The sequence below is a fragment of the Seriola dumerili genome, unplaced genomic scaffold, assembly GCF_002260705.1.
Source record: "Seriola dumerili isolate Sdu_G_001 unplaced genomic scaffold, Sdu_1.0 BDQW01001124.1, whole genome shotgun sequence".
Taxonomy (NCBI): domain Eukaryota; kingdom Metazoa; phylum Chordata; class Actinopteri; order Carangiformes; family Carangidae; genus Seriola; species Seriola dumerili.
This window is the reverse complement of record NW_019175379.1, coordinates 2,653,836-2,677,092: the sequence shown is the minus strand read 5'-3', so window position 1 is coordinate 2,677,092 and position 23,257 is coordinate 2,653,836. Positions and strand designations below refer to the sequence as shown.

Here is a 23,257-nt window from a genome sequence, read left to right as displayed (position 1 = left end):
CAAACCTCGGAGTTGATTGTTCTTCACTGTCTGGCCTTTAAAGTAATATGGACATGCGATTGTGACTTTGATAACTCACCCAAAGTGGACTTTAAGGATAGTACTTCATTGTCTCACAGTTCTGTGAAACAACACCCCACCACCACCAATGCAAACCCTTGGGTTTTGTTTAAAAAGAAAAAGAAGAAAAAAGAAAGAAAGAAAAAGAAACAGGGGCATTTTTGGTCTCAACACCAAGCTTTCAGCAGGACTAAACTGTAGGAACCTGCCCCTCTGCTCTGTTGAGGCAAATCTGCCAGTAAGTAAAACTGAGTCTGTGGTGTTTTTACCTTAATGTCACCTGAACACACATTTGTGTAACTCTGGGCCTTCTCCAGTAAAACCAAGCCAGTCTGAATAACGCTCAAGCCTGATTAATTTAAGAAAACCAAAAGAGAAGATTCTATTTTCCCTGAAAAATACAGGGATAAGTAACATGGTAAAATCCTGTGGCAGCAGATCTGTGGTGTTTGTGGTGAAGCTGCCGTTTTGTACAGAAGGGAGAGTTTGTCTGAGGACCTGCCATTGAGGAGTGTCTCACCTCAGTCTCCTCTTCAAGCAGGCGAGTTGCCTCCTCACGCTCCAAGCGCATTCGCTCCTTCACCAAGAAAGGAAGGGAAGGAGGAGAGTACAGAAGGCAAGACACCCAACCACACAGCCACACAGTAATGCGATGAGAGGTGAAATGAGAAGGTGGATGATTTAGGAAGTGTTACAGGGGGTGAAGTGGAGAAAAATAAAAGTGGAGGAGGTGATATGGAGATGGGATGATTTGATGATTTCAGATCACACCAAACACACCAAAAGGTAAAGGAGAGATGAGAGAAAAAACAGAAGGGAAAGAAAGGATAGAATCCACACAAATTAAAAAGTACTCTATTCATTAGCTATGGGAGCAGAAAAAGCATGCAAGGCGGGACATTGTAGGAATAGTTCTGTCAAACACAATACCCACATAGGGTGCAGAGGAGAAGCTTCATTCACCCGATAACAGACAAACCTGAGCCTCGAGTTTGGCATTTCCCTGAGCTATGTTGTAGCAAAATATTCTCTTGTCTTACTGTATTTCCATCTATCTGCTGATCTGACAGAAATAAAATTACCTCTAGCCTCCCGACATCAGTAATGGATTTTCAGTTTCACTTACCACTTTCTCCATCTCTTCTCGTTCCCACTGTGATGTCTCTCTCACCATCTCTGACTCCTGGAAAAGAGCAACATTTAAGATCCTTACAATCCCAGTAAATGATTACTATTCATCTTGTAAATCTTAGCGAAAGCACTGCTAGCCGGAGTAATTCAAACCAATGAAATTTCCATATGAATTATGCGTGTGCTCTGATAAAGGATATATGTCCAAAACCTCTAAACTGAAGTGTGCAGAGGAACAACAAAAACTAGCCTTCAACAAACCAACAGGCCGCTACATTCCTTTAGTTCGGGCAGCCTCCCAAAAGCTAATCTGGGCAAAATAAACAACTGTGCTGGCGCTTTCTGGCTGCTCTGGCGGAAAGATGGGTATGTGTGGTGTGCATGGTTGGAGTGAGTCATTCCACTCAGCTCCACCTGCTAACACCAAACTGCTGTGGAAGCACAGTGGTGGTGTAACGGAATCGCTGAACAAAACATTTGATTCATGTGTTGACTTGAATGGCATTTGGTTGATACCAAGCTGCACTGTGGTTCCTAGTGTACGAACCAAAGCTCCACACTGCTCTCTCGCCTAAAATTAACTGCATATACGATGCTGGTATTCATGACTAAGGTACATCAGCTAAGGTGAATAATCACAGTACCTTCTGTATGATGTCCATCTCCTCTGGGCTCAGGTCTCGGTCTATAGAAGAGATGCTTTCCATACTGTTCTTGCGTACAATGCCTGTTGCAAACGGGTTGGCAATGATGCCAGGAGATGCCTGGAAATGAACCCAAACAGAGTTTTGTTTAAAATTTTGATTTAAATTGAACTTTTAGGAAATGATTTAGCATCAAAACTGCAGGTAATACTTGCTTACTTACTTTAAAAATTTATAATTCATTTTTAAAGTAAAAGTAGTCATAAAACCAAAATATTCTGTGGTTCCAGCTTCTAAAATGTTTATATTTTGTGCTTTTTTGTCATTTATCATTGTTGACTCTTATATTTAGTTGAATATATATAGTATATTTATAGTTTTGGACTTTTGGTTAAATTAAAAAGGATGAAGAAGAAGATGAAGTCATCTTGGGCTTCTTTTCCCTCTTTTCTGACATTATGTAGACTAGGTAATGAATCACTTCATTGAAAAGGTAATAGACAGATTAAACAATAATGAAAAAATAATTAGATGCAGCCTTAAACACAATACTGAATCAGAGGTCATTCAAATTCATCCTATGTGATTAACAGTTTATACAGTGTTGTTTACAAGTGTAAGTGAAAAGAACCATTTGGTCAAAATCCAACTCCTCGTCGGGCCTCACCTCTACAGCAGCAACTTTGTGTGGGTCAAAACCGTCACACACCAGCATGACCAGAGAGTCTCCCACTGCACGAAGCACTCGCACTGCCTCTGTGTGCGTCATCCCCAGCAGGCTGTGGTTGTTCACCTCAAGGATCCGCATGCCCACCTGCAGTCGGCCGTCTCTTGCTGCCGCTCCGCTTGAACTCACCTGTTTGAATATCAATCAATAATAAGCAAGTGGTTTAACCCAGGGTGTGACTAATGAGAATGCTGCCTATATTAACCTAATAGTAACTCCAATTTGGGTCCATGCATTACTTCGTTGATGGTATCTTTTCCATGAGTCTTAAAACTTAAAACAGCCAAGCCTCTAAATACGTATTTCTCAATAGGTTAGTGGCACTCTAGGCCCCAGTTCTTTCAAATGTGGCCAAAAGGCCTCCAAATGTTTAACAAAGAAATGAGAAGTTCAAAGTCGTAGTACCTTCGAGATGAAGATTCCCTCGTCCGTAGGGTCGAAGGGGTTTCCAGCATGCCCCTTTGCTCCTCCACGAATACTGATGCCAAGCTTCTCCCCCGGCTGCTTTTGGATGACAATTTCCTGCATCCCAGGTGGTGAAGGATCCCTACGTACTAACATACGAATCTCCTGCTTGTTGGCCAGCAGGGCTCGCACAGCCTCTTGGTGAGTGGCATGACGCAGGTCAATGGCGTTCACTTCTAATATTCGGTCCCCGACACGTAGTCCACTCTGACATGCCAGACCATGAGGAATCACCTGATGGGGCACGGAGAGTGAGACGCAAACCATGGTAATAGTGGAAATAATAAACATTTGGAAAACAATACTTCACTATTCTTTCATAATAATACCTTTGAGATGAACACCCCAGGCTCGTTGATGCCAAATGGGTGACTGGCATGATCACTGCCTCCCACGATGCTCAAGCCAAGAGGGCCACCTGACTTCACCAGGATCACTTCCTGTTAGGATTGGAGGTAGGAAAACTTTTGTGCAAAGAGATTTTAACAAATGAAGACTCATTAAATTCTACTGCAGAACAGCCAACTGAAATGTACAAATTCATGACCAAGCCTTCTTGTTTATAGCAGTCATGTCTCAATCTATCTACTTTTATAATTTGTCTAACAAACGCAAACCAACCTGTTTCTACTGCAGGACATGTTCACAGCTCTAAGCAGCTAAAAAGCAATATCTTTGCATTATTGACTGGATGGGAATGATACACCTGGTATAACCAGGCTACAACCTATAGCACACCATTACTTAAATTAGGCCGAGCCTTCATACCATGCACCATCTTCTCTGGAACTGGACAGCATTAAGGATGAGGCGGGCCAAATAAACAAACATTAACACAGAGTGCTTCTACTGCATGGTCTAATAAAACTAAAAAGCCATTTAGCATAAGTGCTGAAGTCACTTCTAAGGGTCTCACCTCGATGGGGTACTCGTCCTCCATCCGACTCAGGTGGTTCCCATGAAGGGAAAGGCCTTCCTCTTCCTGGTCTGGAGAATCTGAGGGTTCTGGGGGTGGAGGGGAGTGGGCACGTGCCCGGGATTGACCCGGAGAGCCCCCTGGTGCATTCAGGTCTCTCTCTACCAGGAGGGCGATGGTGGGGGAGGTGCCGGTAAGGAGCGCTACTGCCTGGTCATGTCTGGCCTCTGTCATGTCTACACCATTGATCTGGATTGACAGTAAAACCAACCACGGAGGGTGTCAGCCCACCAGGACGCTCTGAGTGACAACGGGCCACATTTGCCATTGGCAGGATGAACATTCGTCTCTCATCAGAATCTACATCTCATCTCTCAAAACTATTTCTCAGGATTTATTGAACATCTACAACATTGTGATTTTAATTCGAGTGAGTACAGTTATTTGAAGAAGAACCCAACACCTACACAGAGCAACAGGAACAGGCAGAGAAAAAGAGGGAGCAGGGGTAACACCAGGCTGCTGCAGGCAATTTAAGCTGGTAGAGCTTCCCAGAGGAAGAGAGGCTAAGAGCAGGCAGAGCTATTCCCTGAAATTAGTATATTAATGCTTGCCTTGCTATCTTTAAAATGTAAATCAGTAAAACACTTTCCCACCCTCTTGCCTTTGTTTACTTAAAACAAAAGTGGTAGTGTGTAGTTTGTCCAAAAAGTTTGATTTTAAGTCAACAAAGGCAATCAGGAGAGTCCTTAATCATCTGCAACTATGTCATGAAGAAAATATTCAGTCATTAGTTTTGTTAACATCCTCTTATAGAATTAAGAGAGGGGGCAGCTTTCAGGCATGCAATCTTAAAAACTGTACATAACTGGTCCAAAGTGACAAGCAGAGGTCAGCACTGACCCGACAGTACCAGCTCTTACCGTCGGCTGAATCGCTGCCGTGGCCGCTGTCATGGTAACAAATGTCTACCATGGCAGCGGCCCGACAGGCTCAGCCCACTCCACCCCAACACCATCTCCCACCACCAAGCAGGTAAGGAGATGCACTTAATGCATTAGTGAGCATGCAGAGGGAGGGTGTATGAGAAAGAGAGGAAAAAAGAGGCAGCCTACAAATAGACACGGAGAAGAAAAAGACAAAAGAAAAACTGCCGGAGGAAAGAGGAGAGTAAACCCGGGAAGAGAGCAAAGTTACAATTTCAAAAGGAGCTGTTTCACATTAAGTATACTTGAGGAGTCATCATTGGTGGATTTAGAGTAATAGTGAGTGACACAATAATGAATAAAAACATGCAACACAAGAGAAACTAGTACACTGACAGATACAGGACAGCAAAGCCAAGCTCGGAGTTTGATCAGCGAAGGAAACTAAGGAGCATAAATATGTCGTGCAAGAAGCTTAGGAGCAAAAAATATAACCTAAATACTACACTTCTTAACCAAAAGAGCTACACAGTATGAATCTGAGGAGACATTAGTATGAGGACTTTATTAGTATGCTGACTCAGTTATTATGTGGTTAACATGGGATCTAACCCAAGTTAGTCTTATCCCTCTAAGACAGGGCCAGACTTAACTTGAGTAATGAAAGCAGTGTTGTGGGCGCAGTGAATACAATTACACAACTGCAATGAAAATATTCAAACTTACAGAAAAGATGGCAAGGTTTTCCTTTACATTGTGTTAGCTGAGGCATCCTCCACAAAACTGAGAGGAGGCCCCAGATCTTGGATAATATAAAATAAAATAACTAATAAATAATAAGGCTGTTTTTTAGAAAGCCAAAACACTATTAACTATAACTCCTATAAAAACATTATGTCCAATTATCAGGATGTACTGTGCTTATCAATACGAGTCATTATCCATTCTTAAACTTCAACTGGATTTAAAAGGTCGAAGTGGAAAATGACAAATTCTGGGTCTTAAAAACTAAAAATATTCCCGTTCCCACATTTGTGTGGGACAGTGTAAAGGAAACATTTCCTATGTAGTGTAGGGCCCAGATGGAGATGTGGGGGCGATGGTAGTACTCACAGAGATCACCCTGTCGCCTACACGCAGTATGCTGTCTCTGTGTGCTGCTCCACCTTCTGCAATGCGAGAGATGTAGATTCCCTAAAAAACGGACAAAAGAAACATGTTTACAACTTTTAGGAACATCTGTTGATAACTCAAAACTACAAGATGCCCTTTCTCCTGCTGTGTTAAAGGACTACGGATAAAAGAGATGTTGCTAATTAGACAGGGTCGGCGGTAACGAATCTTGTGCAACGGGCTGCAATCCTGTGATGAATCAGTGTCCTAACTGTGAGCTGTGTGGTAGGGGAGTTACCATTCAGTAAGCATGTGATATCCCACAGTGAGGACCTGAGCCAAAAATAGATTCCTTTATTCATTACTGCTAGCAGGTTTTATATTGGTAAATGTGAGATACTAAAAGCTCACAATGCCACAAATTTTGATATAAGGTTGTACACAAACAAACAAACAAACGCGGGCATACATTACAACTGATTAACAGCATAGTATTTTATCATTAAGACTCATTTGGACTGAGCTGCACAAGCGGCTCATTAAAAAGTAGAACCTCTGAGACACATCACCCCCTTTGCACAGACAAATTGCAAACAATTTGTTAAACCAAATAAAATCCATCTGAACTCCTAGTGTTCCACACCAAAACAAAATGTGCTAACACATGCAGGAGCAAAGTCTTCAGCTCCGTCTTCTCACACCAACTAACAAACAACCGAGTCACTGCATCCATTTCAAAAAAGCTTTTGAAAATGAGGCAAGACTTACAGTCAGACCCGACTAAATCATAAGTTTATGAGTACTTTCCTTTTTGTGGGCTCGGTGAGCTGCATGTGTTGCAATGTAGTATTGCGCTGGCCCAAATATACACCTCACACCGTCCAATTACATTGAACCTATCAAGTGTCAAGGCTGGCTATTCATATCTCCGTCTCCCTGGTGATGACTGTAAACGCAGATCCCTGTGGCTGAGACAGTTACTGCAAACACTTTGTGACCTAACTTCCCAACTTCAAGACCATACCTGTTATAAATAGGCCCTTTAATAACTGCCTGATAAATTGTGTCTGCAGCTTTAGATGTTTTCTTCGTATCATCTTTCCCCTTGAACTGAAACCTATGATCTGAATCTACTACAGACTTCACTTGGATGCAGTTGTCAGATTTGCACGTCAATGGGAGGCTTTAAATATTAATATGTAAACTGTCCGAGGCCAGGGTCTAAATCGGACAGTGTCTTCTTAATTTGTATGTAAATGTCATGCTAATATTGGGTAATAATTCAATTATGGCTGCAACCAGCCTTTGTTTTCATTACTGAATAATCTGTCAATTATGTTCGATTGATCATTTTGTCACTAAAATATAAAAAGATAGTGAAAAATTCCTTTCGTAGTTTACCAACAAAATGATTTTGCCATATTGTGCAATGAATATAAATATGTTGAAAAAAGGTTTTATTGACATTCTGATATTGGTTTCAACCATAACATCAAATGCTACCTGAGACCATGATGTAAACAAGGTGCTTTAGTAGGAGGAAGCCATCAAATATGTAGGTGTTTAGTGACTGAAGGTCAACCATCTACTCATTACCTCATAGTCTAAAATCTTTACTGGGAAAAAGGTGCAAAAAAAACAAAACATTTCATTTGTCTTTGAAGCCCTGCCTGTAAACAGAACAGATGCATTTTGTGTCTCACCGTGTCTCCTGTGCGGTAAGGCGTGGAGCCTTTGCCCCCTGCGATGCTGAATCCCAGCCCCTTGTCGTTACGGATCAGGCAGGTGGACAGCCGCTGCCGAGGTCCGCTGGGACTCGTCTCCATGTTGAAGGCGATGCCGCTGCTGCGTCTCTCCCTGGGGAAGTAGTCATCCTCCGGCCTCAGTGGCGTGGTGGTTATGGCGTTCTCCGGTTCCACCATATGCTCCCGTAGCACCGTCATGGAAACTGAAGCACCAGAGCTACGGAGAGCCTCCACCGCTGTGTGATGTTCTGCTTCGTGGAGGTCTACTCCATTCACCTGAGACAAAAAAAATAAGAGAGAATGACTTACATGAAGTGTTCTTTATTAAAAATATTTCTATAAAGCAGAGGAGAGAGTTACTAAACACAAACAGGCAAAGTAAACAGAAAATGCCAGTGTTTACACTCAGGTCTTTACCTCTAGGAGTTTGTCTCCCACTTTAACCCCTGCTCTGGCTGCAGGACCCTCTTCAGATACTCTGGAGATGAAGATTCCCTGCAGACACAGTCAATGCAAGAAAATTAATTTATAAATTCTACGACTTTTGATTTATTGAATTTATACAGATTCCGGTTAAAGGTTTTACCTCGTCATCTCCCTTGTAAGGCGTGGATCCTTTCCCTCCAGCAATGCTGATACCAAGGCCGCCTGTTTGTCGTAGGATGGTCAGGGTGTGCTGCAATTTGAGGAGGCGGGAGTCAGCACAACTACTAATGAAAACCTGCCAATCACCACTCAGCTCAGGACAGATTGAGAGGGAAGTGAGCCCACAATGTTGTTCTTTTCATTTTGATGCATTTTGCCATTTATTTTCACATCTTTGACTTTTTGATTCTAGTTGTGGGGGATTTCCCTCTTTCTGCCAGAAGGTGGCGTCAATCTTATCAGAATGATGGATGGAGAGGCTCTTTGACTTGTTAGAAGCCTAATGTCAATACATGTAGAAGGTAATGATTTTATGCCTTAATTTGAGATTGTATGAGTAAAGCTGCAGCCAAATCTGTCATCCACTAGCTCCCACATGACTGACTTTAGACTTCAAACATAAACTGAACAAACACACACTTTGTGAAGCCCTCTTCACTTGGATTCAGAGGCTAGACCCTTATAGAAAACATACTGCACAATGTGGATTGTATATGTATGGAAGAATGGACTTTAAAATGTGAGGTAAAAACTAAATAAGTTGTAACAGACTGTATAATATGTGTACTTGCAAGCCATGCAAAAAGAGGGAGGGATAGAGACAAATGAGGGACAGGTGGAAGGAAAATGGGAGATGTCAAGAGTGACAGATAAGAGGAGTGTGCTGTCCTGGATGTGGAGATGGTTTTGATGACTGTAGTGGTGTTCAAACCCCAGCGTTTGTAATAATGAGGCAAATTTGTTCATTAAAATGTTCAACTGCTCTGTAACAGTGAAAATAAATGTTGATTTCTTCGTCAAGACTAAACAGCACAAGAGTGTACAGTATCCATACACAATCATATACAATACTCCAAACAAAAACATGCAGAAAAAAAAAAGAAGATGAAGACAAATCTACATGGGATTAACAACACCATTTAGTAAAGTAATGGTAATAAATATCAAGTATGCCATTTCTAGTATGCAATCATAGCAGTATAACTCTATGAAAAATAATATTAGGATGGTATTGAGAAGCTTCTTCATCCATCTGGAGCTCTTCTGGTTGGCAGCTGAGTTACATACCATCTCTGTATACCTGTATATCCAAAAAAAAAAAAAAAAAACACCTGGAGGAAGCAGGTGACATGGACGTCATCATCACAGAACCAGCCCATTCATTCCAGGGCAACACAGCATGGACAGGGGATGAAAAGGAGCGAAGCAGCAGAAGCAGAGGAAAGGCAAGAGAGGCACAGTGTGGCAGAACCAGACACTAGACTTGGATTTGTACAACTCTGTCGACAGTTTTAAGTTCTGTGGGGCATCGTGGCGTTTTCCCGACAACAGACATAGATCTATGAAGTTGTTGTTTTTTTTAATGTTGTCATTAGTTGTATGTTCACTGTGACCCCTGATGGATAAAAAAAATATGGTTGATCACTTCTGCAATGGATAATGTTGCAATGGAGGAAGAGTAGAAGACTACAGTGGCTGAAAAACACCGGCACAGATAGAAACAATGCCTGTCACTTTAACTTTTCATATTGTCAATTTATGAATCCGTAATGAATCAAAATCTTAAAGGTGGTTAATAGATCATTCATTCATGATTGCTACAATCTTTCGTGGTAGCAAGAACAATCTAACTAGCAGGCAAGGTCAGAAATTCATTCTATTAAAATATCCATAAACATAAAATATGCAACTATAGCTCCATGCTACACATTCCTAATCCGATTATTTATAACCAAAAAAGAATAGATAAAAAACACATTTCCTTCATTTTCAACAATTTATCAACATATAGAGTTAGGCCAGTTTCCCAGGATGCACTCCAACCCTGACAATGAAAGCTGTCCATCAACGAATTTTTGAAAACTACGGTTTTATATCCACAGCGTTTGTGTCTGAACTCCTGCTGTCCAGTGGAGAAAAATAAATTTAAATATAATATGTATACTGTCCTTTTGCATCCAGGTTGTGCCACACTGCCCATAAATGAGTTGTGATTAGGGGGTCCCTAGTGATTGGCTTGGATTAACCATGGATATCTGAGGGTATTTTCTCCACCTCTGAGAACAGGTGGGTGAATGAGTGGGTGAGTGAGGGACACAGAAAAACAGACTGGACGGGAAAGAGTAGGTACAGACCTCTTCCTCCTCAATTCGAGCAGGTTCAATCAGCAGATTATTGACTTGATCAAATGACACCCCCTGTTAGGACAGGAACCAGCGAGAGGCATGCGGATTAGTCAGGCCAAAATAAAAATACGCTCATACGCACACAAAAAGAAAAAACAAAACAAAAACACTTTCTCACACTTTCCATAATCTTCACCAAACACACCAAACACTCCACTGTCTGCTTGCAGGTTGTGGGACTTCCAAGTCCACTGGAGTGGACCACCTTGAAGCAGAAGCGATCCCACACTCACTCCCCAGCCACCAAAAGCAAATACAGGCAGAGATGGAAAGACAAGACCAAGGAGCTGAGCTACAGTGCAAAACACACAGTGTAGAGAGAGCAGACAAAAGAAGGCAAAAGCTCCCAAACCAGAATAAGCCCAGCCTCCACACCACAAATAGCAGTTTCCTCCAGGAGCAAGCCTTAATTTAGACAACAGGCCTACTTATGTAAAAGACTGCAAGATGTTATAGAACAGTTTCAGCCTAAAAAAATAAACATATCTACAAGATGACTTTGCAAAAGTCATTTACACAAAGTTTAAAAAAAAAAAAGTCAAAGAAAATAGGTGAAATTATTGAAAGTCTTGCAGAATTTGATTTACAAGAACAAGGAAGAATCTCACTATCTATAATAATTTAAACATCCCATAATAGAATAGAATATAATATTAACATGACACAAAGACTCGTTGGATCTCACATTCCAGCTCTGCCAATACATGTTCTGGTTGGTCTGAAGTCAGCCACACAAACAGACCCACATCCATAAACGCAAAACAGATTTGATGAGATGATGATGTCTGATCAGTGTTAAAAAAAAAAAGATTTCTAAAATTAGCACGATAAATCAACAGATCTCATTTAAGTTTCCCCAGATACTAATGATCAATAAGGGGACTGATTTTCTTGAGCAGACTTCACTCACTCCATTCACACACACACACAGGCACGCACAGTGTTATAAAAGCAGAGTGTGAAAATGTAATTATTCAATTAAATCAGGAGATGGCTGATAATATGGTGAGAAGTTTAGTACTGAATTGGGCCGATGTTGTGCAAGAACGGCTGAAGTCAGCCTGCAGCTGCTTGTGCTCATATCTGGTATGTTATCTCCATGTAAACAAAAGATCAAGATGCAATCTTGTGTGGAAACAGAAGAAAATTAAATGGAACTTCTCTGTTCTTTCTTCCAAGTATGAGACAATGTTTTTACATCCATTTGTTGGTATCACATAACGTGCGTGTAAAGCTATTTAAATGTTGTTAGGTTTATGTTGAGTGTTTGTGGGTTTTGGTGGAGGACATCTTGTCTTTGCAAGACAGAGCAAAGAGAAAGCAAAGTTCTGAGGGAGCCATTCCGAGCCGAGAACCTGGTGAGTTTGTGGTTAAACCACAAAATCAACTCCTGAGTGAGAAAAAAAAACCCCTTGATTTACAACACAAAGGTGGACATCTCTATTTCCACAATGACCCTGCATGCAATGCCACATCCTTAATTAGTGCTAGCAGCCCACTCCAAACTGAATGCAACTTGCAAGGTGATAAGGGCAGTCTATGCATACAGTATTAAATGTTTGCATAGAGGCAATCAGCAAGGCAAAATATATTCAATTTAAATATATTCTTATAACATAAATAGAAAATTTGCAGCATAACATGAGCTAATAAACTTTTACTGTGTTATGTACCTATGATACAACTTCTACACTTGTATATACATTTCACATTTATATCTGTGTACAAATGCAGGTGAGAAAAGTAATATTTTTTACTTAAATGTAACATGTGTAACTATTTCTACCCATCTACCCCCCCCCCACTTTCCTGAGCTGCATCCTATCACTGCTGGGATCTCTACTTTACCTTTACTTGACTGGAGTTGGCCTGTTGCCGGCTGTCCTCCAGCTCCTCTACTCTGTGATGGTGCTGAGGGGTGCCAATACTCTGCTCTTCCTCCTCATCCTCAGCAGCCTGTGTCGGAGAGTTGAGGCCGTCAGGACTGAAGCCCTGCAGCAGTGCGGCCACAGCCTCGGGCTTGGGCAGCTTGGTGATCTTGAAGTGCTTCTTGTAATGTGGCGTGTCCTTTCTGATCAGACGCTGCTTCTCTGCAGGAAGAGCTGGCCTCTCGTCTTCCTCATCACTCCTCTCACCATCTTCCCCGTCCTCTTCGTCGTCCTCATCCCCACCACGGATGATGGGCTCCTCTGCAAAGTGCACAGTAGGCTGGAGAAAGGGAGATTTTAGAATTTGCACACGGAAAGGGAAACCACAGATCTTTCCTTAAGCAAATTTATCAAAGTGAAAGTTGTGCATCCTTTTAATAAATATATCCTCTAATGAAAACTCTTTTCTGTAGCCGAGTCTGAAGACTGAATTGATTGAATATTCACCTCAATATACTCCACCTCCATCTCATCCAGCTCTTCCTCGTCCTGAGGGGAGTGGCCATCCACAAGGTCCTCCCTCTGCGAGGTGGCAATCACATTTTGTCGGCCTTCATGGGAGGTGGCTGATAGCGTGCTGTTGGAGGCCTGGGAGTCATGGCTCTGGTTGGAGAGGTCACTGAGCCGTTTCTCCTGAAACCAACAGCACAAGTTTTAGTTCATTAGGATCAACAACACAGAAATATCACCCTACTTCTGCCTTGTTATCTGTCTGTTTTATTTAGTGTACAGTGAGGCCTGCACAAAATTGTTAAGTTTAAAAAAAAAAAGGTTAAAAAAAAAAAAAAAAGGAGATATGTTACAGTATGTTGAATGTACCTGCGGGTCAGGGGACTCTTCTTCTCCATCAGGTCTGGATGTGTAAGCCTCATTCCTCCTCTCCTCAATCACTTTCTTCATCACCTTCAGTTCACTGGGATGCGGTGTGGCTCTGCGCTGAAGACCCTGCAGCAAAGGAAACAAATTGAAACCTGCTTTTGACAACAAATGAGTGTCAGTATGGAGCTGCTAAAAATACTTTAGTCACAGTAACAACCTTGATCAAGCACAGGAAATAGTCAGATGACGATAAAAATAATCCACACTCATTTGTACTTGAATGTTTGCTCAATTAAAAGCACAACAGCTTCACACATAATTAGCTCGATGACAAAGATGTATAATATCATGATGATAAGTAATAGGGCAAAACATAAAAATTCTCTCAACGGAGGGACACGAAGCGGACAGAAAAAGACACTGCATCCGTGAGTTTCCTCACCCTGCGCTCTGCAGCAGCCTCATCATCCTCCTCCTCAGCCTTGGTCTCTTCCTGGAACTGAATGACTGACACACGGTTCAGGTTGCTGTCTGTCCAGCTGTCATCCACACTGTTTTGTAGCAAGTTCTCTGTGGAAAAAGAAGGAAAAGTGCAGAGAGAGGAGGATGTCAAAGTGAGGTAATAGCTGTAGATTACTTTAGAATGAACAGCTTCGAGAACAGATTCTGTGAAGTCTCACTCATACAAACACATATGGGTTATATGTGGTTTTATGAGCCACAAGTAGTTAACTAACTAGCTAAAATCTAAAACCTATGCAAAAAAATATATAAAGCTCCAAGTATGAGCCATTTCCTATGTGTCTAATAAAAAACAATAACAAACCGATTCCAACTTCACATTGTATTAACAAAGTGCTACTCACCAAGGCTCGGAGAAGGCTGCTGGGGGAGTAAATAGCACGTCAACACCTTCTCTCCTGTTCGCTCATCATCCTCTGTCTGGAACTTGAGCATCGGCTGTGACTGGTTCTCTGCGAGCCACATGGCCTTCAGATTGAGGTTTGTCAGGGCAAAAGGCAAGTTTTGTAATCTGTACAAAAGAAGGGATGAGGTGAGATGAGCCGCAGCCTTTTCCTTTTCAGGAAAAAATAAGATATGATCCACCTGATACTTGTATAATCTTCAATAGTTACATTGGTGGTCACAAAAATCTCTAATCTAAAGTTAATTCAAAGAAACTCGGTAACTGGATGTATTAAGTAAGCTTTCATACATTAGGACATATATTTTTCTCACAGGGGAAAAAAAAGGAGGAATAGGAACAGGAACAACCTCCCTTTCTCCCTCTATAAATTTTCTGAAATTACCAGACCCTTTGACAGTGATGCATTTGCTTGCAGTTTTCCAATACATAATTTCTATAATTTAGCACCACAGCTGTGAAAATACATTTAGAGTAGATAAGTTGCTGTGTGTTTTTAACAGTTCAATTTGTTATTATGGTGTTTGTTACCTGTTTCCAGCCACATCCAGCACATGCAACTCAGTGGCATCTGCAAGCTCAGCAGGCAGTTTGCCCAGGCGGTTGTCTCTCAGTGAGAGAACGTTGAGGCTGGAGCAGCCGCCCAGCTCTTTGGGCACGCTGCCCAAACGGTTGCGGTCTACATTCAGGTTGGTCAGCTTCTTCAGCTTGCCCAGTGAGCGAGGAAGTGACTGTAAGGGAGCGAGACAGAGACCATTAAAATTCAGTGAAATCAATAATGAAACTTAATAGCCGTTAATGGGACTTGGATATTAATGGGAACGCATGAATCCCAACTGGGTCAGTGCAAGGCTCAACATGGTTTGTATCTCCTTACTTGTAAAAGATTCTCTGTCAAGACGAGTTCTGTGAGGTTTTCACACTCTCCTATTGAATCAGTCAGATGGGTTAGTCTGTTCTGATCCACCTTCAGGATAGACAGCTGTTTCAGACAACCTGGAGACAAAACACAACAGGCAATAAGACCCTAACATTCATAACTTTAGGATCATATACATCTTCACCTTGGTTACTACCACTAACAAAAATGTGCACAGTTTTTAATGTGATGGTGTATCTGTATCCAGTTCAGTTTTTTACATGATATCTTATGTTTGTGACATGTAAATGTGTGATCTTAGTGTTTGAAATATTTTTTTTAATTAACCTAGGCACTGGAATAATTGAATAGAGTAAACTAATGCAGGTCAAAATCAGATGACAAGCTTTTCACTGACATGGGTGTTCCACTAGAGGGCAGTGCTGTTCTTATTTAGCAAAGTCACCTACACAAAGTGGGCAAGTCCCTGGGTCCACTGCAACAAAAGTACTGCTTAATTCGATGGTTAACGTTGACACTGTACCCCAAAAACCCACTATAATACAACCCAAGAGCAAAACAAAAGATGGCTAATGCCATTTTCATGGGACCATCACTGGGTGGGAAAAGCATGGATGGTTGCAATGGAGAGATGACAATAATATTTATTTCATAATTAGATACATCGCTATTTCTTGTAGAATTTTACTGAGATTTATCATTCCCATTCTGTTTTTCTAAGACAATGTTTCTTTCTTTTCTTCCCCCTTGTATTTCTCACCTATGCTGTCTGGGACAACCTCCAGCAGGTTCTGTGTGAGCAGCAGGTCAGTGAGAGCCAGGAGGCCGTTGAGCTCTGCGGGAAGCTCCTCCAGACGATTCTCTGACACATCCAGACACACCAGTCTGCGGAGGTTCCCCAGCTCCTACACACACACACACACACACACACACACAAAATAAATAACACTTACAGTGAGCCACAGAGACAATACAACCATTACCTTCACAACAACAAGGTGAGGAAATCTGATGGTGGTAGTTAATCCCACATGTGTAGTTTCACAACAGTTTCTGGAGAACCGTTTTTGCAACAGTGCAGGTATAAAAAATGATATACAATGACACACAATATAATACACAAAATGATACTCACTGGTGGTAATGAGGACAACTGGTTACGGTCCAGCCACAGCTCCCTCAGGTTGGGGAGAGCACCAAGTGTGTCCGGCTAAGAGATAGGAGTGGGTTGTTTATATTTGTTAATATTTGTGTTGCAAAGTGAGGGAAGTGACTACTCTAAACACACACAACAGTGAGTGGAAATCTGATCCATTTGAAAACTATTAAGAGGTGTTGAGGAACAGAAAACACATACCCTAAATATACACATACTCTGTACATTAAAAAAAAAGAAACGAAAAGTAAAAAAATCTGAGTGATAAATGAAATCAAAGAGAATGTCAGTGAAGCAGTGGCTTTTTACAGACATGCAGGCAGGCAAGGTTTCATCATGATGTCAACTGTTTGTTTCAGCCTCCGCCCCTGTCAAGTCATGAGGCATTGTTTACCCTGTCTTATTGAGACAGGTGGGCGTTCCCACACTAGAAGCAGCTCTCACACTTGGGTACAGTGCAGGCACGGCCTCAGGTCTAACAGACCGGCTCTGATGTGTTTGGCCAGGTAAACATGGTTTACATCATAATTACTGTAGTGGGAATGTGACATGGATATTTGTGGTACGTGTCACTCTTTGTGTGCAGCACTAGTAGTGCAAATATAAAACAGATTACTTATAAGACACAACTAAGAGAGCTGTTTGAGCACTCAATGATAGAATGAATCATCTACTGTGTATTATGATATTAAAGCAGGATAAAATGTTCATGTACCAAAACTTCCAGTTCATTGCTGCCCAGGTCCAGTTGTTCCAGTTTCACCAGGAAGGAGAGTGACCTGAATACACACACAAAATAGCACAAGTGGTAAGTCACACAAATATGCACCATGAAAGAACAAAGAACAGAGCTTTGCATATGAATACAACATACCACTCATTCACACTGACTGACACATGATGCAAAAGACCCAAATAAATGTCTGTTTGGTAAAACTATTGCATTTGCAGGTGAGAGATGTTTTACCCAAACAGTGTATGTGCTAATGATGAGTATAATGCTGATCTCAACAACAAAAGTTACAGCAGGAGAGACAGTGGTGACAGTTCTTCATGCATTATGAAACCATCATCAGCTTGTGCTGTCAACAGGCATTTATTGTGCTTGATGGAGACGGTGGGAAATTAGACAAGAGGCTAAACTGAGCACTTGTACACTGAAGGGAGAGGACACTTACGTGGGCAGAGACTTCAGCAGGTTCTCCCTGAGCTCCAACGTCACCAGGTTAGCCAGGCTATGAAAGAAGGAGAGTAAAAGGGAAGAGGGTAGGGAGTTGGCAGGCCCAGTGAAGACAGGTTGGGGGAGTAAGAGAGAGGGGAGAGGAGAGACAGGTTGGTTAGTCAGATGGCAAGTCTGTTCGTCTGGGCTGCCTGGCATGGTGAGGGGCTCTTCCATCTGGCGGAGCACAGCAGTGGCCCACAGCCCAGAGACCGGCTGCCTCAGAGCCCACTGGGCAGCAGAATCACACTCCTTGAAAACCTGCTCAGTCTCCTCATGTATCATGGATCTATCTGTGTCCGAGGACTTCAGTCTGGTAACATTTTCCAATTAACATTTTCAAATTGATCGTTTTGTCCAACCAAGAGTTAATATCCCCAAAGAGATTTTACCTATATAATACAAAAGACATATACTCACATTTTAAAAGCTGGAACTAGACAATGTTTGGTATTTTTGCTTGATAACTGAGTGATTAATCAAAATTGTTGCTGATTAATTTCCTGTTAATCTGTTAATTATCTACTATATTATTCTAAATTATGTGGAAGCAGAGTTGCAGAAATAATGTGATAAACAGTCTTTTTGTAACCAGCCAATATGGGAAAATTTGAAATTTTCAAATCACTAATGAAGACATATCAACGGTTTTATTAACTATTCAAGAGAAAAACACATCTTTTATTAAAATATTTTTACGAGGATCTTATATAAAATTTTCAAAAACGAGCAATAGCGCACATGTACATACTTTCCAATGTCATTGGGCAACGTCTGCAATGACACATCGTTGAGTGCCAAGTGAGCCAGCGCTCGGAGTTGAGTGAAACCATCCGGCAATCTGAGGCAGAAAGACAGGAGGGGAAAACAGTGGAGACAGTCTCTTAGGGATCTATTGTACAATGCATGGGATCACTTGACTCACACAGACAATTGGCAGTTCTAGACAGTCCCATCTGTTTATGTATTCAGCATCAAAGCTTTTTGCCAGTGGGTCCATTGATTTTCTATATACCAACTTGGACATCACTTATCAAGGGTATGGCAAGAAATGAAAGGTTTTAACTCAGAACCGTTCAACAGTGACTTTTCTATCTGGCGAGCACCATATTGTCTCACAGTGATGAACTCAGTGATGGGCTGTTCCAATCCACTTACCTGGAGAGGGGGTTTCCACTGAAGTCCGCTATCTCCAAGGCCCTACAAAACTTAATGCTCTCAGGGATCTCAGGAATGTCTGCAGGAGAAAAGAGGAGGTGGGGGGGGTGGGGGGGACAGGAGTCAGAACCATGGACACACAGATGTAGAAAGAAAGAGGGGGGTTGTATTCTATAGACCGAATCATTTTAAGTTCTTTGTAATCACAACCAGATGGCCAAAAGCAGAGAAGTGAGAGAAAGGAAAGGGAAAATGAGACAGAAAGGGGTGAAAGTTGCACAAGGGAGGACGTGTTCAAAGTGTAGTCTTACATCTTCATTTTCCCCCCATCAACTCAAATGTAAGAGTGAAATCACACTTTTACAGTTAACTGCTTTTTTCCATCAAAGTCACAGTTAAGCCCCCTTTACCCTGTATCTGTATCTAACAGCATTTCAGTTGCTTCTTCAGTGCTTTAGTCTCAACAGGATGGTGTCAAATTATACAAAAGGGAACACATTCATTAAAGACAGATAAGATAAGACGGACACGTAGGATATTGTACTGCAAAGCAATGGTTTAGAATTGATAAATTCTTCAATGTTTGCACTGTTATTCAGCACCTTCAGAGCACTGTAAGGCAAGTCCATCACTACAACTTCACAAATACTTTGATGAATGAATTTAAAAAGGCACTGATTTAGCTTAACCCTTGCCTTCTTAGTCAGGTGCACATATAGAAGGCACAAATAGAAATCTGACCTATTGGTCTGACCAGGAAAAGCACTTTTACCAATGGACCTTGCAGGTGCACATTAAGAAATCCCTCTGGAGCCAAGCAGCCTATGACACTCATCTGGCTCAGTGTTGTCCTGCAGCAGGAGCAGGGAAGCAGACAGGCAGACAGATGGGCAAGGCCCCTTACAGGCCACTGCACACTGCTCTCGCAGCACTTGGTGCAGTGTGTAGCAGAGCAGATGTCTCGTATCTACCATACCAGCCCTTTCTGCCTCTGAGTATCAGAGTGTTTGTGTGCAGCACAGAAGGACACAGAGAGGGCAAGACATTTGTGTGTGTTATAGACGATGAGTTGCAGAATATAATATATCAGGCCTAATAGGAATTAGTTTAATCTTATATCTCTGTAACATGTGTGACTGAGGGCAAAATTAGTTTTTCCTTGTGGAGCTAAATTACCATTTTTGCTCCTCTTATAGGTATATTTCAAGGGCATAGAGATTCATGGGTGAATGTCTGTTGTGCCTGAGGTTTGACTGGATAATCTTGGCAAAGAGGGTCAGCTAACATTTATCTAATGGCTGCTGCTAGAGTGATGATTCTCCAACAGATTTGGAAACACTCCTGTTGCTTAACGCCACATGGCAGCAATCGTTTTCACAGACACAACTTCCTTGCTTTGTGATTTTGGTGTAGCCTCAACAAGAGTGGGAGGTTATTTTAAAATGTGTCATTAAAAGTAATTGTGTATTAATGGGTGGTCTTGCAAGCAGATCTTTACGAGCAACTGACACAAGTGGACAATGAACTAGTCTATGTATTCATGTACCGTTTCTGGAGATGTCCAGCTCCACCAGCTGCATGAAGTTGGCCACCTCAGGCGGGAGTCTCTGGATCTCATTGTCACTCAAGCCAAGCTTCCGTAGGTTCAGTAGTCTGAAGAAAGGCTGCAGAGACACATGATGACACGTTAATCAACACAGAACATTAAACATTTCCTCAGACTGTTGTTATTTCAAATCATTAAATTAAATTTCATCATTTGATACTGTCAGGATACATCAAGGGACAAGCGCCATTGTTAAACATAACAAAGATTTTTCCTGAAATGCTATCAAGTCTTTAAAAAACAAACAACCAAAAAAAAAAAACATTAAAGTGGTAATGACAATAAAGAGCAACAAATTCTCATGTTTAAGTTGCTGGAACCAGAGAATATTTCACATTTTTGCTTCAAAATTACTTAATTACTTAATCAATTAACAAAATAGTTGTAGACTGTTTCTGTCTGGATTTCAGTTTAATGAACATTTTAGACCAAAAATGGACATACATACAGCTGAGCCTATTAGGGATCAACTAATGATTATTTTTCTAGTTCATTGGATTTTTGATTAATTGATTTGTGTGTAAAATGTTAGAAAATAGTGAGAAATTGCCATCACAAAACCAACAAGATGTTTTCTCATTGCTTGTCTTGTCTGCCCAACCATCCACAACCCAAATACATTCAGTTTACAGTGATATAAAAAAAAAGCAGCAATCAGTCACGTCAGAGACCAGGACGAGAGTGTCGTTTTTGCTTCGAAATGACTCAAAACAGTGAATCAATTACCAAATCAATCCACTAATCAATTAATGGACTAACTGTTTTGGCTCTGTACCCTACAAAGTGTATTAGTTCTCTAAATGTTAGCGACACTCCTCTTTTGCCCTGATCAAAACTGTAAGTTACCACACAAAATATCCTGTATATTCAGAGGAGGGCCGTCTCCAGAGCTGTTTTTTTTTTTTTTTAAACATTCCATCATCATATTCCCAAAAACTCCTCCTCACCATGGCAACGCCAACCAAACAAAGTGGCTTTCGATAGGAGAGCCGAGGAGAGTGCCGCGGCTGTGGCCATGCCAAGTGCTTTCACAAGAGGCTGGTTGTTGGAGAGGACAGCTTTCAGAAACATTCCTCTGCCAGCAGCGCTGTGTGCGTCTGTGTGTCATCTGCGGTTCAGATGGATAGACAAGACAAGCTAGCGGGGAACAGCAGGAGTAACAAACTATGCAGTTATTAACCCCTCAATCAGTCCCTGGTGCTGCGGCCCACAGAGAACCCACTGTCTGCTCTGTCAAAAGCCAGTCGACCTCTCAGACGCTGTAAGGGAGAAGACTTGAGGAACTTGCTTTCCGGGGTAGGAATTTGTATAAACTCATTATTCAGGGATGCTCCCTGAATACAAACGTCTGCGAGCTTGGAGCCTAAACCTTAATTCAAATTTAACCTCAGGCTGTCAGCAAGGTCCTCTGCTGAAAAAAATCCATTGTGTGTCAATAACCAGAGAGATTAATATGCTCAATTGGAAAATTCAAATAATTTCCAAGATCCTCCTCCTTCATTGGGATTAAAGTTTCAAAAATGTAGCACCGTCATGCTCCTGTCTCCTCACTGTTGCATAAACACGTGGTAAATCAGATAACACAAAACCCTTCTTTGAAGTATACTGTCAGATTTAAACTTGACAAGTGTAAAAACACACATGTACACACTCTACACACTTAATACAAGATGCCGGGAGACAGCTCTACAATTACGCTGCCAAAGAGAAGAATGCTGCATTTCAGCTGCACTCTGTTCCTCGATGACAGACACTTCCTGCTCTTAACTAGTTATGTGTATTGTGTTTGGATGGGGAGTGAGGAGACTACAGCAGCAATGTTTTTTTTCCCACAGAATCTATCCTGATTTTGCAGGCAGTGCTAGACAGGGATTGTCAGTACTTTCCGAATATTCAAAATTTCCCAGCATTAGCCTGGTAGTTGATATTAGCATCCCCACCTGATGGGAGTGTGAAATGGGAGGAGGAATGAGGAGATAAACACAGGAAAGGACACAGCCAGAAAGAGATAGAGAGGGTGTTGGCTCACTGAGTAGCAGGTGACAGGTATCAGATGGCAGGAATAGGAAACAGGAGCTGATGGCGACCATGTGACTCGGGCCAAGCCCAGATGGGAACCGTCCCCCAGGAGGGAAGGCAACCATGCTGGGAGAACAGGTGACACTCAGAGAGAGAAAGCTACTCAGGGGGAGGGTGCTTTGAAACACACCTGAAAAGTCATGCCCTAGAAACAAGTACACACTTTAACTCCACAAAAAGTTCTCCTCAGCTGAAACAATACTCCCATACTATAGTATAAGAAGCCATATTACTGCTAATAGACATTCAGCAATTCTTCCATTCAAGCTAAACCAATTGCTCAATAAAAGCATTGTCATCAGTGCATTCCTCTCCGCTCTTGATATCATCCAGAGCTCAATCAGTGATGAGGGAAAGCTAGCCAATAATGCAATCATGCCTGTGAACAAGTAATTATAAACACTCACAAAGATGGCCATTCACTCCTGAGTGTCCACTCTGAGACAAGCTGTTGGTGTTTTTCGAGGAAACAGCTATGATGCTGTACCCAGCAGCAGCTTCTTTCTGAGAAACCCGGAACATGCCGAATAACTTGTCTAATCAAATTCTTGTGTTTTACATAAGTAACATGTAATCAATCTGTTCTCTGATGCGTTCAGTTGCTTGTAGAACAGTCAGTAACCACTAATTCCATCAATGAAAACTGGATCTGATGTCCCTGCCGTTTCCCACCGACTGATGTACTTTCAAATTAAACAATAGAGAAGCCAAAAGTGTTACACGGATCAATGGGTCAATTGGAATAACAAGAGGGAGCAGTGGGATTTAGTGTACCGCCACCGTCTCTTCGTTGTGTTAGTGAGCCACAGCAGTCTGCTCAGTCACTCAGCCAGCCTTTACAGACCTGTGCTTGTATAACCATTTGTAGACTGAGGCGGCACGTTGGTGAGAGCCACTGTGCTACATTTCCTTCACAACCTTTCAACTGG

The 23,257-nt window shown here is 41.7% G+C and overlaps 1 protein-coding gene across 15 annotated transcripts in view; it reads right to left on the bottom strand.

Moving 5' to 3' along the window:
* Positions 1-23,257, bottom strand: part of scrib (scribbled planar cell polarity protein) — a 64,154-nt gene that overhangs the window by 17,733 nt on the left and 23,164 nt on the right. For 11 of the 15 annotated variants that reach the window (XM_022767053.1, XM_022767058.1, XM_022767062.1 and 8 more), the window contains exons 2-27: positions 20,190-20,307; positions 18,644-18,722; positions 18,237-18,326; positions 17,445-17,501; positions 16,982-17,045; positions 16,246-16,320; positions 15,871-16,015; positions 15,108-15,226; positions 14,762-14,961; positions 14,172-14,338; positions 13,748-13,875; positions 13,306-13,431; positions 12,934-13,119; positions 12,407-12,766; positions 8,314-8,403; positions 8,145-8,222; positions 7,686-8,003; positions 5,983-6,063; positions 3,944-4,192; positions 3,796-3,816; positions 3,357-3,467; positions 2,968-3,261; positions 2,503-2,691; positions 1,836-1,955; positions 1,187-1,243; positions 581-637 (exon numbers count right to left, since the gene is read on the bottom strand). In XM_022767053.1, coding sequence (XP_022622774.1) covers positions 581-637; positions 1,187-1,243; positions 1,836-1,955; positions 2,503-2,691; positions 2,968-3,261; positions 3,357-3,467; positions 3,796-3,816; positions 3,944-4,192; positions 5,983-6,063; positions 7,686-8,003; positions 8,145-8,222; positions 8,314-8,403; positions 12,407-12,766; positions 12,934-13,119; positions 13,306-13,431; positions 13,748-13,875; positions 14,172-14,338; positions 14,762-14,961; positions 15,108-15,226; positions 15,871-16,015; positions 16,246-16,320; positions 16,982-17,045; positions 17,445-17,501; positions 18,237-18,326; positions 18,644-18,722; positions 20,190-20,307 — 3,579 coding nt within the window. The remainder of the gene's footprint in view (positions 1-580; positions 638-1,186; positions 1,244-1,835; positions 1,956-2,502; positions 2,692-2,967; positions 3,262-3,356; positions 3,468-3,795; positions 3,817-3,943; positions 4,193-5,982; positions 6,064-7,685; positions 8,004-8,144; positions 8,223-8,313; positions 8,404-12,406; positions 12,767-12,933; positions 13,120-13,305; positions 13,432-13,747; positions 13,876-14,171; positions 14,339-14,761; positions 14,962-15,107; positions 15,227-15,870; positions 16,016-16,245; positions 16,321-16,981; positions 17,046-17,444; positions 17,502-18,236; positions 18,327-18,643; positions 18,723-20,189; positions 20,308-23,257) is intronic. The other 4 variants (XM_022767069.1, XM_022767056.1, XM_022767057.1 and 1 more) reach the window with 3 other exon arrangements.